Below are 17,479 nucleotides of genomic sequence, written 5' to 3'. Positions count from 1 at the left end.
CCGCGCGCGGGAAGAATACACGAAGGACCCAGTGGCGGATCCAAGGAGTGGCGGTTGGGCGCCCCCCCCCCCCAAACGTCAGTTTATACATTGAATTTCCCTCTCCCCCTTCTTCACTACGCGCTCCGACAAAGAAATCCCCCCCCCCCAAAGCGAAGGTCTGGATCCGCCCCTGGAAGGACCCAGGGATCGACGGCACAGGGGTCGTGTTTCTTCTATTTCAGTGGGGAAGGTTTTTCGGCTGGGTTTTTCTCCTTCATCTGATTGGCATGTATTTGGCATGTAATTGGTACCACTATTAGCCTTACAATTTCCAGCACTATTGGCTTTGCAATTGGCAACACTATTGGCATTACAATTGGCAATATAATTGGCTTTAATAAATATATTTCAACTTGGACTTTTTGTGCATGACTCCTCTTGGCATGTCTATGCTTGCATGTAAGCAGCCTACTGCACACCTGTTGTACCAGAAGAAAAAAATGTGAGTCAAGTCGGCCCAGGTGGGCAAATGGTGAAAGAAGTCGGCCCAGGCTGAAAAATACGCTACGATAAGCGCACGCGCAGTCCTCCCCCGCCGATAAGCGCGCGGACAACCCTCCGCACACGTCGCGCGCGAGAAAAAATACGCGAAGGACCCAAGAATCAGCGGCACAGGGCCCAGGGGTCCATGGAAGGTGGTGCACCCCGGTCTCCTACGACCAGCCCTCTTACTACTTCCCTAAAGTAAAATATTCGAAAGTTGGTTAACATATCTCAGTTAATTAGTCCCCTAATTGAGAATAAATACGGCTTCATAGTAGCAGCTCCGTCGAGTAATCCAAGGGCGAACATAAAAGCGTCCTAAGGCAACTCCCCTTTTTATGGAAATTTGTTGCAGATAAAAGGAAACAACCTGTATATACATATACTGTATTGTCACATTTCTTGCGTGAAAACAAACACGTTAAATACAATAAATTCACGAAAGTAAGACAATGCGACCACTATCTTCTATGTCTCACAGAGAACCTAATGTCCCAATTTTTTTTTATCCAGCGGATATTGCGGAACATTACTTATTACTTTTGCGGTAAAAGTACAGTCCACAGGATGTCTTATTGTCGCCTTGGGGTTGTCCGGGAAAGTTCCAGGGATATCTGAATCTCGGTTTTGGAATATTCTGCGGATATCCGCAGGATATCTCTGATACACTGCTCTGTAATAGCAGTATAGTAAATAATACATGATTACCACTGATACACCCATCAACCATCTGCTTTTACATTGCCCTGGCTTATTCTATTCTATATAATAATTGGTGTCAATCTGTGATATCAATGGCACTAATAGAATATGAGAATACTGGACGGCAAATTTTGAAGTATTTCACGGATGTCGACATAGAACGAGCAAGCGGGCTAAAAATACCGTGTGTCTGTCCCGAACTTGAACTAAGGAGTTTCGACTACGTGTGTAAAATCTGTGCTTCGATGAGTCACAGTGTCCTTGCAATACATAAAAATGCATAAAAACCCTCTCTAACCGTAAATAAATCGTTGACCTCTCTACGTACCTTCGTAAAAACAGTGCACACACAGAGCGCTGACTACCAACTAAAGCTTTACCTGCTAAAGGGGGGCAAAACTGAAAAGGAGAGAAGAACGGAAAGGAGGACAATCAACAACAATCTTGAAGATAACTAATTTCTTTGTGCAATTCGCTGCGAGTTCGACCTATAGGAGGCGACACTGTCACCATTCTAGTGTGGATAACACGTGGGCCGATGTTCGGAGTTGATGGTTCTTTTCCGTAATTCCTGTGTATATTCACGGGAAGATCAATTGTGCCTCGATGGTACGATACTGTACGGTTCCCCAATGCTCCACCTACTGCACTGAACGCGGAATAAACGTGTAAAAGCAGACGACGCGTCCACACTGTTGTAGTTCTCTGTTCTCCGCAGGGCGCCGACACCGTTCGATCTCGGACCGGATAGGCCCACTGACGGCTTCCTGACACGTCTTTCTCCTCTATTGTGAATTTGTGCTCGTTTGTAAATCTTGACCTCTCTGCTAATTCGCGACGTGCATAATATAAAAGTAGTGCATTTGTCGCTAACAACTTTTGCAGTGACATAAGGAGTTCCAAAACATAACGCTTTCATGTGTAGTAGTTCAGCAGCTCACATCTTGTACTTGTGAGAAAGACGTATTACAAAGGCAGAGACATACGTAAAGCTGTGCCAAGGGAGCATAATCGGTCCCGGCTTTGCAATGAATTTAGTTGTCATCGCGCGACTTGCTCGCCGAAAGCGCGACAACATCTTCCACATCTTCCGCCATCTCAAATGCACAGTGCACGACTGCTTTTAGATGTAGTAGTCGAGCCACAGCCTACAGTAGCTATCAGCCGCATGGGCGGCAATTAGTTGTGAAAGCAGCATTTGCCACAAACGGATGACATACAGCGAACTTCTATGTCTACCTAGGGAAAGAGGCAAAGCAGGCATCGATGATTCCTTTCCTCCAGGAAGCGTCGGCAGACGTGCTCCACTAGCGATATTGTTGAGAGAGTTTCGTGGAGTTGCTCTTCTGGCGCCCACTATAGTAATCATAAGTTAACACAACTATCTGCAAACTACGTGTACCTCTCCAGGTCTGCAGTACGCCGTGATGAAAAAAAATACACGTACTTGTTGCCTCGAAATGTTCCTCCTAAGACGAATGCGTAGATATAGTCTGCGTAGCTCTCCTTCCCCAAGTCGACGAGATGACGTTTTGCGTTCTCTACAACGTCAACACGCGCAGTCTCACTCTTCAGGACGGGCAGATAACGGTTGTTCACGAGATCAGTCAATTGTTTGTCGTATTCGACGAATACCATTTCCTTTGGGTAGAAGGAGGCAAAGGACATGACCGTCGTCATTGCCCTATTTATGGTATCAAACAGGGCGGTATTCGCTGCTGTCGTATCACGTTCGACATGCTGCTCAGCCAGTATAATGAGTATAGGCAAGATGACACCGATGAGAAAGGGAGACCACACTCTAGACTGATATTTGATGCGCTTCGTCAGAAGAGCTCGCAGTTGTTGGAAGGTATTTGGATGCCGCTTTGAGCAAGCACACAACCGCTGCACATCTTCGTCTGAAAATATATAACAGTGTCATTGGTTACTTACGCAGAACGTATCAAGATATCGGAAGAAGTCTGAATATGCCGTGCAACTTCTAAGAAACAATTGCCTTCGCTAATCATTGAAACACTGATCAAGGAACGGGACGGAGACCAGGACAGAGGACACACACACGGACAGCGTACTCTGTCCTTCTCACGCTGTACACTTTGGCGCGCTACGCTAATCCGCTTCAACATGGCTAAATGAACAAGAAGAAGCAAGGTAACGAGATTGGTCTTGAGATCTAATGAGGCATGCAATCAAGCGATAAAAGTTGCCCAAATTATATGGCGATGAGCACGTTAGAGAGACTGGTCACAGAAGGCAAACCCTTTCGCTCCGTTTGCCGTTCAGCGCCGAACCAGAGCGGATCGACGCGCAGGAAGCAGCTTTTGGCAGGGCACACTTTAGACTGGACCACAACCCAGCAAAGAAATGTACGGCAATGACAGCTAGCTCGCACCATACTGGGCACCCACCAACGAAATCGCATCCCACGCGTTGATCTCAAATAACTCACTCCAACATAACAAGCACCCAATGCCAGGACATTCCTACTTAGTTCACAACACACCTCTACCCTGCTGATATCCACGAGGCCCACTGTTTCTAATAACAGCACACATCAACTGATACGATCTGTAAATTCCTCGAGCGCCATTCACATCATATTCAGTGTCACACACAACACTGTGGTCCCATGTCCAAGACATGCCCCACCTCCTAAAAATAACCACGAATTTCAGCAACACGCATACGTTATTCATACAATACAATACGTGCCACACAGGATGTAAAATGACGGTACACCTGCAACTGCAAGTGTACGCGTTGCCCCCACAGATGAAACATTAGGATGGATCCTAACAATCCAGGCGGCTTCGAACCAAGTGAGAAATAGTACCTACAAGTTCATGGTACAAGTGCATAGTAGTAAGTGCGTGGTACAAGTATGAGCGCACCAGTTGCACCCACGTACGCAAATACAGTTCGGTTTTTCTGGGAAAACCAGGTTCTTGGCATCCCCACACTAAAACCCCTTGTACCTTCGATACATCGGACATACGTATAACCTAGAAACACGTTGATTACGAATTTCCTATCTTCGCAGATCGACTAAAGAGCACTCATGACAATATAAAGTGCACTTCACAACACTGAACTCGCTCAGTCAACTTCCTCAGCACTACAATGTCACCAGGGTTGTTAAAGTTGCTTTTCAAAGTAGTTGAGTTACAGCTACAGATGCACCATCTCAAAATACACTGATACACTTACAGATACCTCAAAAAACATACTCAGTACTATTACAGTTGCTTTCTACATGTTTCCAGTTGAATTAATTTTCCCAGCTTCTATCAGTTTTCGTTTCAGACCGCTAACTATTTTTATGGATCTTTCTCTTCGAATAACACGTTGGGCATACACTGACTAAAGAGCACTGAGAAGCACTAACTGACACGTTGATAGCGCATGACTAGATCGGACGTAGTACAGGACTAGCGAGCAATGGCACTTTGGAAAGCTATGATAATTTGATAGCTCACTGCGAAATGAATTGCCAACTTTCATAGATCTGCATCTGTGTTTTCTCGCATTTTAGCACATTTTGTTTGCTCGAAGGAGCACAACTAAACCAACCAATTTTTTATTATTCATGCGAGGTCAGAGATTCGCAGTCATAAGGCGGCGCAGCTGAACAGCCTCTGAAATGCTTCACTGCTTAGCAGTCCAGTGCTGTACTTCATAATGCAGACTTCAATGCTGGGAGGGGCTGCAAGGCACTAACGTCCCTTATGAAAATGGGTGTTTAGTTTCTGTTTACTTTCTACAGACCAAGGTCAACATGGAAAACAAACATTCTTCAGAGTTTGTGTTGCTTTCATGTTTACATCATATGTTTACTTCTTGTTGACTTATGGCCCTCAACTTTCTGTAGACATTTGGCTACAGAATAGCTGTGGAATTTTTTTTTCTCTTTCTGTGTACTGTCAACATAATTCTGGTAACACCATCCCGCGTATGATGTGAAGACTTTTTGTAGACTTCCTGTGACTCCACTCTCTTAGAAATGAACTTCACCGCATAGCACACTCCTGGCCAATCATCATCTCGAATATCGTTATCTGCCTGAAAACGGGAGGTGTACGCCATTTTTGTGACAATTATGAACAGCGTAAGTATCACAAAAAAGCCGTGCGCCTACCGTTTTGAACAAATCAGGTCACATAGCGATATCATTCGAGTTGATGGTCGGCTAGGAGCATGCTATGCGGTGAAGTTCATTTTTAAGAGTGCATATGTTCACTTACTCGCAACACGCATAAAATACACGAAATGAAGTACTGCAAAATTATATATGTATCTACTTTATTCCGAAAATGCATACCTTGAAAGTGGTATCCAGTGTCGACACAATCATACAAAACATCCTGCGCACACAGTAGTTACGTATTTCACACGTACGCATCCTTCGTGCCACATAGTGTCGCGTCGCGTCGCACAATTGACAGTCAATGATCTACTGTTCTTCTGGCGACCCACGGTGAAACAGCTAGAATTTCGGCGCCAGCGACGTCTCTGAAGCGCTGGAGAGATATGTGTCTGAAATAGGGCGTGCAATCGCAAATTAGTAACGTTCAAACACAAGTGAGTAAAACTGAGTAATACGGTCATAGCAACAACAAAGTTGGTTCACCCAGCTTAGTGTTCAACAAAGTAGAGCCTGCAAGAAGGAAAATGAAATTAGCAGAATCAACACCAGCCACGAAGTGTACACTTACCTAACGGGACGCAACACTGCAGCCGCTGCTCCGAACAAACAACAAAAACCTACAGCACAACAGTCATGGTGTGAATACATGCGAAGCTTAATCACACACTCCGATCACACAGCTTACCATTACGACGCAAAATCATATCCTCCTTCCTTCTTTCATGGCTTGCAACAACGAGAATGAAATTAGCAGAAGCAACACCGGCCACGAACTGATACTTGTACACTTACCTGGCGGGACGCAACACTGCAGCCGCTGCTCCAAACAAACAACAAAAGCCAACAGTCATGGTGTGAATACAAGTGAAGCTTAATCACACACTTCGATTACACAGCTTACCCCATACGACGCAAAATCACGGCCTCCTTTGTTCACAAATGGACGAGCGAGCGCGGAGACCGTTCAAACGTCTTGCAACGGTTCCAACGACATTCCGATGATGCTAATGGCGATGACTCCTTCGTGACGAGGCGAGGGGCGAGGGTGAAGCACGGCGGCGCAGAGTCAAAATGTGGAGCAAACTTGTCGCATGCGCATGATCCTCATGTGGTCGTATAAGTTGGAAATATATTGCATAATAAACTGAAATATAAATAATACGACGAAGCGCCTTCCCAAAGCCAACGAAAATGTATTTAGAGCTTTAGTGTGCAGCTAAAATGTGGCAAAGTGTCATTTAAGCTACATTTGATCATAAGTTCAGATTCAAATACCGCTTTGTTTAGTGGAAAGACGGTAACACTGATCTGTCTACCTCCCGGGAGTTTTTTTTTTTTTTTTTTTGAACTCACCCTGAAATTGCTAATATTGCCCATACAGCCTGTCTCCCAATGAATAGATTCACAAATATGCCTCTATACATATATACCGCCACCCCCCACCCCGTTAGGAAATGCTCGGTACCCCCAGAGGTCGACCTCTGGGACATTACTGGCCGATAATGCAGTAATTAATAATACAAAATACATCTATAAAATAAAACGGTCGAAATAAATACTCATTACACAGGTGCACAGAAAGTCCACAAAGCGTCAACAACGACACCTATGTACATTGTCCACACAAGGTACACATAAGGTATTTCAAAAGACTGTCAACATGATGTCAACAGCAATTCCTGTTGACTTGATCAACAAGAAGTCGAAGTCAACACACTGTCAAGACAGGAAACAAGAAGTCCACAAGAAGTCTGCAGAAAGACAAAATGCATTTTCATAAGGGGTAGTTCAATGTCGTAAAGGCTGTGTACTTTAGAAAACTCCTGTTCCCACTCGAGAACCGATGTTCTTATTAAACTGAATGAAAATGTGTGTCAATACGTTGAACGTCACTATGCGCAGCCTAGTACTGTACTGCGTGCAGCGTAACTCATTTTCTCAATTTCTCGCTTCAACATTGCCATGCAGGACACCGATTACTCTCCTGTAACCAATGGTTTTGCATGTGACATGGCAGCTACAATTAACATTTCATCTTACATCATTGGGTGAAACAAGTTATCGCTGCGCCATTGAACTTTGAATTATAATCCTCATTGAGCGAAACCGATCCTTTATTCCCGCATTGAAGGTTATCTACCAGAAATGCTTACAAGTTCGTGCATTCACGTGACAGAACGGTTAGGTTTGTTTGAAGCACTGTTATGTGGTCGGAACAAGATATCCCTTATACATATGAAGCAAATTAAGAGCTTGTGCTAGTTGTGTCATGACCTGTGCATACTCCCCAATGAATTGGCAGTGCATGAAGAGTCTTCAAGGTATCGAGTGTACGGAGAACATACTTCCGTTACCCTTTTCTCGAAACAAATTCCAAGTATTTCGGGAGAGAGTGAGAAAGCAGTGGCAGCACCGATCGGGTGGGTTCGGCGAATTGAATTGTCTACAGCTTATAGAGCTTTACAAGATTGCGCGCTGCATCATTCGTATCCCCATTTGACCTGCACTGTTGATGTGGACATATTCTGACTTAGAAATACTAAGAAATTTATTACAAAAGAGTAAAAGTAACCTGTACAAAGCGATTCAGTACCTTCATAGAAATGTATCCGGTATTTTACTCAAGAAGTATCTAAATACAAGTACGCATTACCGTTACTCAGTTACTTAACAACATTGAATGTCATTAGGAAACAAAGACCTCACCACAGCCCTTTACGACACCATCTGACAAACAACACCTTCACTCTTACAGTCATCGTCAACGCCATTGTCAGGCTGGTATTCCTGATGTACAACTCTGCGCATAATTTGTTCAGACGACTCTGATTATGCTGAGACGCTTCACAATCTCCGGAATACACATGCCCAAAAGTACAACCCGGACTTCCTAATAAATGAATTCCGCCGCATGGCCCTCACACTGGAGCAAAACGCTTTTAACGGACTTCCAAACATTAAAACCATGGTTCTCAAACATGAGCACTCCTCCAAAGCAAGAACAGGATTAAGAGTGTTCACCCATCCTATACAATTTATACCCGCGAGCGCTCGTGTTATCAAGTGGAGGAATCCTTTCCCTCGATCCTGCTAAAAAGCCACTGCAGCGGTCGAGAACGAGAGAAGGAGAACAGGATCAGGAATTCCCTGGCTGATGTAAGAAAATTGTTGTTCATTGGGTGGCATTCATGCATGCTCTTCGTGCTGATGGGGTTGCGGCGGTGTTGGTCGGACGGTTCGAGCTCTACCCCGGGTGTGGCTGAGGAGGCGGAACTCCATAGCGTTCAACCCACTATCTACGTCTAAAGCACGGCCAGCAATTACACCTACTTCACTAACCACGAATTTACATGAACAAGCTCCACGGTTCTCGCACAACGACCGATTTCCAGAGGACGTCATGAAACGGTCAGAATTTCTTTGACCGAACCTGAAATAAGTGAGATAGCTTCTGATGTCTTTTTGTGCTATTCTGTTGGACAATAAAACTGTACGTCGCGCTGATGTCATGCCGTCATCATGTTGCTCATATCTGTGACTGAATTTGAATATGTTAGCACTACAACCCCCAAGTTAGAAAATCGTGACCGTCTGATGAACATGTGAAGCATTGGAGAGAACGGCTGTCCTCTCTTCACCCTACCTATCGAAAAATCCATCACGGCTCCATCAGAAATTCTAACGGTCCAATAGAATATTTTGATGGACCATCAAAACAGCTTGTTGGTACACGAACAAGTTCTAGTGAGAACTGATGTTCTGAGGCTGGAACAACATAGGAAGGACAAACACATACAAAGCCTCAAAAGCCTTTCTATGTTGTTCCAGCCTCAGAATATCAGTTTCGCTCATGTTCAACAGTTGCCGCTTGCGTCGATCCCGTCGTACGAATGTGTGTATGAGTGAGCAAAAATGTAAGAGTGAAAGGAGGATGAGTGAGAGAGAGTGCTTGGTTTGTCCGTTCAGATGACGCACCCTTGGAAGTCGCTGAGAAGGCGTGTTAGCTTAGCTCAATTGGTAGAGCCATGGACCGGTAATCCAGATGATGTGGGTCCGAGTCCTACAGCTGGTTAACCTTTCCAGTGACTTTCATCTTTCAGGTTCTAGTGGTCCAACAGGAGAACACAAGGGTACGTCAACGAGGTTTTGAGGTTGAACAGGTGATGCCTCATTGTAGATCACGAATCACGAAAACACTCAATGCAGGACGCCGTAAAGGACAGAACTGCAAAAGCTAGGACGGAACCTGCGTCGTGTCCTGCCCTAGTCTTGTCTTTTAGTGTTTCCTTGTGTCCAAAATTCTAGCTCTTGTAAAAAATGAGCAACGCTGTAGCCGACGTTCTTCGAGTATTCAATATGGTAGCTCGCATTGTCCTGACAGGCCGATAGGCCACCGACCGTAGCGATTTTTTATGCCGTCTTACTCATTACGACTCGGAATATTCTAATATTTCTTCAAAATGCAGTCGTTCGCGATGTGTGACCCCCCATAAAACGTCCGTAAAACTGATCAGCTCTCAGGGACTCAAGATTCGAACGCCCCGGCGTGCAAAGACGATAGTGCATCGCGCGACGCTCGCAGCCTGTCAAAGGTATTAAAAGCGATAAAAACGCCCCTGCCGGGAAAAAAAAAAACAAAAGGACGACACAACACACAGCACAGGTTGACGAACAAGACAGACAGACCTGTCTCTTAAATAATCAGAAACAGCAACGCCCTCTTCTGCAAGGTTCCCATTTTACACCCTCTAGCCTGCCTAGTACCATTATCTTTTCGAAAGCACAGGACTTATTAAGAGTCCCTCCTGTTAACAACTCCTAAGTATTGTACTTTCCAAAAGATAAAGGTACTAGGCAGGCTTGTGGGTGCACTTCAGATAAGCATTATATCGTATCGCTTAGGAAGCAGTCTTACGTCATTTTTGAAGTTTCCTGGACTTTATGGGTTTATGTTTCCCTCTGTTCGCTTTTCGAACGCCGCGCCCATTTTCAGTCGTGTGAAATACGATAAACCAAGAGGAGACATGCGAGGGTATCTCGAGTAATGGGTACGTATGCATTTAGAACGCTCGATGTAGAGATAGGCAGCGTCCGTTAACTGAAACGATGTTGGTGAGCCAGCTCCACATAGGTCGGTAGCGTTCCTCGCTGTCGAGACAACAACGACGAGGACCCAATAGTGCATGTGTTGTCGTTTCCAAAGGATGAAGCTCTCAAAGAATCATAGCTGAAGGCGATTCAACGCGCAGATTTTAAACCGAGCATTCGCTCTAAAGTACGTAGGTAAACTTGAAGCCACAGCCGCTGGAATGCGCTGTGGGATTGCTTAGATGTTGATTGTACGTAATGCCATGCAATGCCTCTTGGCATTTGAGGTATATAAATAAAAAATAAAAAAATACGGTCGTCCTCATTCTCTCGCAGATCTGCGAACTGCATTTTCAGCAACCGGAATTTGCACTTCCCAGTGGTCCCACGCACAGCGATGGGACCATTGAGACGACGACTGAAATCGAAAGCGATTGACTACGACTGGTGCCAGGTGCTGTGCCTTCAGTTTATTCAAACTGCCCAGCATGCATGCCATCTACGCGTGCTCTTCGCGAGTCAACGAACTCCAAACGCGCCAGGATGAAGAACACGACCCTTCAGAAAGCCCTAGAAAATTCACTATGAACCAGAAGAGAAGAAGTAATGAAGAATTCAGTGTCCTCTATGACGACATAAAAAGCAAGTTAGGAGGCATCTGCAGCACCGATTTTGGTCAATGAGTGTGACCGATAAGTGCGTGATGTTTATCCACATTGAAAGCAACCCATCATCGCACTTAAGGTTTTATGTAACCATTTAAGTGTTCGAATGAGTAAAGTTTTCAACGTTCGGATAAATATATAAACTTAGAAGTGCTTCATTCACCAGTTGTCCTTGTTCCTGAGTTGATGCTAAATTCCATTACGTTCGTTAAAACTTCGCTTTTAACAACAAGAGCGCGACGTCGCTTGCTTAGTGTCTGAGGGAAGCAGCCGAGGGACAACTAGCGTGACGTCACAGCGTGCATGAAGAGGCCTTGTGTTATCTAGGTGGTGTTGCTTTCGCTGGAATAATGCTTTCCCTCTTCCAATTTCAGCAATTGTTACTTTTTCTATTTCTATTTTATTTATTTCGGTGTTAGCGCCGCGAAGAAACTCTGGCTATGGCGGCGTACAGACGTGGACAGACTGAGGGGGAGAGCAGGAAAGAGTGGGGGATAGGGGGGTTAGTATGCGTCCTGGGCCTTCTTCAGGGAGAACTCTGCCGACATTCCTATGGAGAGTCCTTGGAAAACCCAGGGAAAACCTCAGACAGCACAGCCGGTGACAGGATTGGAATCCGTGTCAGTCTCTGCCTGGAATGCGATCATCCTAAGCACTATGCCACGGGAGCTGGTGTGCTGGTTTTTCTACTATCACTCTGTGGGCTTGGTTGGGAACCTCTTTTCGTCGTTTGAGAGCGACTGCCCTCAAAAAGTCATAGCACGTTATGGTCCGGTGGTTCGAAAAGCATGATGTTCAGCTATTTTTTCTGATGGGATAGCTCGTGAGTATCAACGATCATCATCTCTTCCGTTCAAAAAACAAACCTGTGCAAGATTTAGACCTCCGTCTGGGTGGGGCCAGCATACCCCAAACTCGCTCGATAAAGGTGCTTGGTGTTACTTTAACCGACATCATGTCCTGGGATGAACATAAAAATGATATACTCAGAAAGGCTTTCAGGGTTATAGGAGTACTAAGTAACATCATGCACTCATTCCCAGCACCTGTCAAGTTATTAATATTTAGCAGATTGATTATGTCACACATTCTGTATTGCCACCTAGTATGGGGAAAGACTACAAAAAGGAACGTAACGTCGCCTTTATCACTGCAGAAAAAAGCGATAATCAAGACGCTTAATCAAGAATGTATCTTTTGATCATCCCGCTCATGGGCTATTTGTGAAACACAGAGTATTTAAATCTAACATACTTTATCGGCACCTGTTCGGCAATCATTATGTTGTCCAGAGACGATCACCGGATACGCAGTTTTTAGCTCTCTGTGACTTACGAGCACACGTTCCTCATTATCATACGCGTGTAACTCCCGAGTGGGTTGCCCCCTTGTGTCGTATTAGTTATGGAGAACAATTACTTCGTGTCAATGTACCAAGATTACGAAATGAAATGCAAAGCCGCAATCTGGATCTGAACACTATTATGATTAGAGCATTGAGAAACTTTGTTTCAGATATAGGAAGGAAGTTGCCTCAGGACAGAAGCCGCCGATATTTCGAACAGAGACTGTTCTTCTTCTGGGCGGCTCTGTTCGGCTCTGGGCGGCTCTGGGGCTCTGGGCAGCTCTGGGCGGCTCTGTTCGGCTCTGGGCGGCTCTGTTCGAAATATCGGCGGCTTCTGTCCTGAGGCAACTTCCTTCCTACATCTCTACCGGTTCGCTGGATTTCTACCCATCTTTGTTTCAGATAGTTATTTATGAATTAACCATCCCGTTTTGCCTCTTTTACTTTGTATGTTTGTCCTAAGTTGCTTGCGAACAAAGTTGGATGCACGTGCTAATACTCAGTATAACGTGTCTTCTGTGTATTATTGATGTAAAACGACAGCTTCTCCCCTTTGTCCTTGTTTTTTTTTTCTTCTTCTCTCGGTGTGCACCATGTTGCTGGTCATTGTGGGGGCCGAGCCTCCTCAAGCGCGCTACCGGATGCTCTTTGCTCGGTCCCCTCGCACCATGTATCTATGTATATGGTGCCAAATAAAATTGAATTGAGTCGAATTGAATTGAATTTGAGTGTATTTGGCACGATCTTCATATTGGCGGGATAAAAAAGTGACATTTACTTGGCAAATTTCCGAGTTCAGTTCGCAAATATTTACACAATTAAACTTGCGATACATGACATTCACATCAGGAGGTGGCAAAAACCTAAAAGCCACAACTGCCGTTGACCGTACGATTCTAGGTGGTCTAGTTTTTTTTAATCATAATTAAATTACACGTTTTTTTGGGACACCCTGTATAATAATATACACGGTGTGCAAGCTAAGTGTGAACATATTATTTAGGTATATATATGTGTGGCGGAAATGTGTTGCCGCGTACCCGTCAGGTGGAGGAAAAGAAAGAAGTGGCTCCGAGGTGAAGAGGAAGAGGGGAGAAGGACATCAGGACAGTCTGTAGCCAGCACTGGACGGTTTAAGTGGTCTGAATAAACTACTGGTAACTTTGACTACGTTACATCTTGGCGCCCGAACGGGGACCACTTCAAGCCGTCTTGGTCGCTACCTTGCATGTGGGGTCGTCGGTCCTTGCGGCATCCATTATCATCTGCTTCTGCTGCCCGGACACTTCGTTCTTCTGCACGTGCCATGGAACGAGACGGGAGTTCCATTGGAGCCTTCAGCGACATGGATGACGAAGCGAAGGCCGAGGCTTATCGGACAGCTCTGGACACTATTTCTCAGTTGACCGACAGAATCAACGCTCTTGAACAGCGGCTTGCTGAGAGACCCGACAGTCCTTGTGTGGAGCAACCACAGCCTTCGGTGGATTCAGCTCGTGTATGTGATGATGCCCTCGATGCGCAAAATCTGCAACAAGCTACACACGATCTCATCTGCGGGCTCTTGGCACCCATCATCGAGCGCATGGATAAGCTGGAATCCACGCTGTCCAGCTGAGAAAAACCAGATAAGTCATCGGAAATTATTCCAGGAGGGGTCCGGCCGGCGTGCGGGCCCTTGACTTTGACGCCGATGAAAAGCAAGAATGACGGGGAAGAAACATCAGCACACACGCATCTTTCTTCGGCTGCGGTGAGCGCTCTACAGATGTTCTCGAAAGATATCCTCACTTGGATACACCAGACAGAGTACTGGATGAAGATATACCGCGTTCCGAACGACGTTGCTGTACCATTAATTATCTCAAAGATGCCATCCAGAGACTTCGCATGGATGCGATATGAGCTGGTAGCCAAAAAGCTGTCCACGTGGAACGAGGTGAAATCAGCTGTTAGGAGACGCTATCATCTAGACAAGCCCGTGGAAACTGCGCAGAAGATGTTCTCGAGAGCTCAGCGTCAAGGTGAATCCTGCGTGGATTACGCAATACAGAAGCTCGAGCTTATGGACGAATGCGAGTACTCAGGAAGCGAACAGGAGAAATGTGACGTCATTCTCGCTTCTGTATCCAGCCAGACCAAGCGTCGTTATTTCGACCGGTCGTTCACCTCTCTGGACGACTTATTTAACTCGTTCCTGCTGTACGACAGGGCTAGTACGGTCCAGGAGACGTCAAAGGACAGGCTGCAGAACGTAACTCCAGCTACCGTTCGCCGACTCACGGAAACTCCTTCGACCGCCGCACCGCGTACATCGGAGACGTCAAAGCTGGATTCTCCCGTGCACAAACCTGGGTCGCAAAGCAAACAGAGCCGAGCCGCTTCTAACAAGTGTTCTCGCCAGAAAACTCGCTCTGTTGTTTCAAGTTCGGAGGCGTCCCCGTCAAGGAACCAGTCCAACGTATTGAAGATTTGTTTGAACTGCAAGAAGCAGGGACACTTCGTCACCAGGTGCCCGGAACCGTTGTCTCGGCAATTTCTCGACTGGCAGGAGAGGTTCCTGGTGTCTCCTCTATTGCCATCGAAACGTCAGGGAAACTGAAGACTGATGCCTCCTATACCTGCGGGGAGTCATCAGTAGCTCAGCGTGTTAGCTGTAAAGAACCAGCGGGTACAAAAAAAGTAGATGTAAAAGTTTTGCAACAGCATCTCACAGCAGTCCTCGACTCGGGATCTACGAAGAGCCTAATGAACTGCAAGTTGGCGTCGGACCTTGGACTTACACCTCAGCCTTCTCAAGTCCGTTTGGTTCGCGCAAACGGCATTGACCTCGTCAATTTAGGGGAAGTACTGACTCAAGTTGAAGTAGATGGTGAAGAGTTTCAACAGAGGTTCATCATCGTCCCCCATCTAGAAGACGACAGGCTGATTCTTGGCGATGACTTCTTGAAATCTTCCAAGGCAGTCATAAATTGGGCTACAAACTCGTTCGCCGTACAGTCTACCAGATCAGAGAAAATTCGCGCGGTGCGTTCTCAGGTAGTTCCGCCTTTGACTCGGAAGTTCGTCGAAGTCCGCTTCGATAATCTACGGGGATCCTTAAGCAAGACTTCTACGAGGTCATCGGCTCTGCGACACTCCACGATCGCTTCCTTCTTCATATGGAGCCCTCATGCGTCCAGGCCACGGAAGGCACGTTTAAAGTCCTTTGTACTAACGCAACGCTTCGACCAGCTCGGATAGAGGAAGGAGCCTCCCTGGGCCTGGCTGACAGAGTTCTGTGCACCGAAGAAATTGAACTGAGCAAAGAGGACAGAGAGTTGATTGACAGAGCTCGCAATCTGGAATCGTCGGAAGACTCTGACCGCCAGCCAATTGTTCGTTCGTCTCACCAGGAGATCAAAGTCAAAGACATGATCTACAATGTCGGGACATCCCTCTCAAGTGGGGAACTGGAAACCGTCAAGTCGCTGTTACTCGATAATGCAGCCGCCTTTGCAACTCATCCTTCAGATTTGGGCCATTGCAAGCTCGGACACCACTTCGTGCCAACGTGGGACATCCGTCCAGTTTCCCAGCGTCCTAGGAGGTTGTCGCCGGCCCAGCGAGATCTGGTTAAGGCCATGATCAAGGACTTATTGGATGCCAACATTATTAAGCCTTCTAGAAGTCCTTGGGCATCACCTCTTGTCCTTGTAAAGAAGAAAGATGGCACCACCAGAATGTGCGTTGATTACCGCAAGCTCAACGCATTGACTGAGAACGACGTGTACCCGCTTCCAAGGATAGACGACGCCTTGGCTGCTCTGAGCGGAAGCAAATTTTTCTCAACCCTAGATTTGCACTCTGGATTTCACCAAATTCAGATGAACCCTGAAGATACCCCGAAAACTGCATTCGTAACGCAGTGGGGCCTGTATGAGTACCTTCGCATGCCTTTTGGGTTGAAAGGCGCGCCATCTACTTGCCAACGGACCCTCGACAACGTCATTGCTGGGATAAAGTACCGCAGTGCCCTAGTATACATGGACGACTGCATAGTGTATAGCAAGACTTTTCTGCAGCACATCCAAGACCTCCAGTAAGTATTCGACCGCTTTATCAAGGCAGACCTCAAATTCAAACCAAAGAAGTGCTATTTCTTCTGCTCTTCCGTCGCGTACCTGGGCCACACAGTTCAAGAGGATGGTATTCTGCCGGACCCTGCGAAGCTCGAAGCAGTAGCCTCGTTTCCTGCAGCCCGCAACGTCTCCGAACTTCAATCATTCTTGGGTTTAACCTCTTACTTCAGGAAGTTCATTCCCAATCACAGCGCAATCGCAGCCCCATTGGGTCGACTGTTGAGGAAGAACATACCGTTTCAATGGGGAAATGAGCAGGATCGAGCCTTCATGGAGCTCAAAGAGGCGCTGTGTGAACCGCCCGTCCTGAAGCACTTCTCTGAGGATCCTCGGTTCGCGGTACAAGTTCACACGGACGCATCGTACCAGGGCCTCGGGGCAATTCTTTTGCAAGAAGATGAAAGTGGAGAGTTTCGCCCGGTCATCTACTTAAGCCGTTCCCTTCACTCCGCAGAGGAAAACTATGCATCTACAGAGTTGAAAGCGCTTGCTGTTAAATGGGCACTCGACCAGCTACGTCCATTCCTCGCTGGGAGAAAATTCCAAGTAGTTACGGACCATCATGCCCTATGTTGGGTCCTTCGCTACAAGGAGGGGAACCAAAGGCTGTTACGATGGTCATTGGCGCTCCAAGAGTACGACTTCGAGGTTGTTTACAAGTCTGGAGCGTCTCACAAAGGTCCAGATTGCCTGTCGCGCACTCCACCTTCAGCGCCTGAAACAAAAGATGTTATCCTTGCTGTTTCCTGTGAGATAATGCAGGTTACATCAACCGAAATCAAGCATCATCAGCAAAGCGATCCATTTTGCAAGCAATACCTCGACATTCTTGCACAGAAGATAGGTACCAAAAAGGTGCAGAAGAGAGTTAGCAAGAGATACGTCT

General features: G+C 46.2%; 1 protein-coding gene across 1 annotated transcript in view; it reads right to left on the bottom strand.

Moving 5' to 3' along the window:
- The window catches only part of LOC135389445 (uncharacterized), a 475,452-nt gene that overhangs the window by 77,040 nt on the left and 380,933 nt on the right, over positions 1-17,479 (bottom strand). The window contains exon 25 of the mRNA XM_064619493.1: positions 2,675-3,128. Within this exon, the coding sequence (XP_064475563.1) occupies positions 2,675-3,128 (454 nt within the window). The remainder of the gene's footprint in view (positions 1-2,674; positions 3,129-17,479) is intronic.

The sequence above is a fragment of the Ornithodoros turicata genome, chromosome 3 (genome assembly GCF_037126465.1).
Source record: "Ornithodoros turicata isolate Travis chromosome 3, ASM3712646v1, whole genome shotgun sequence".
NCBI lineage: Eukaryota > Metazoa > Arthropoda > Arachnida > Ixodida > Argasidae > Ornithodoros > Ornithodoros turicata.
Note: the sequence above shows the minus strand (reverse complement) of the source record. Positions and strands in the feature narration are given on the sequence as shown.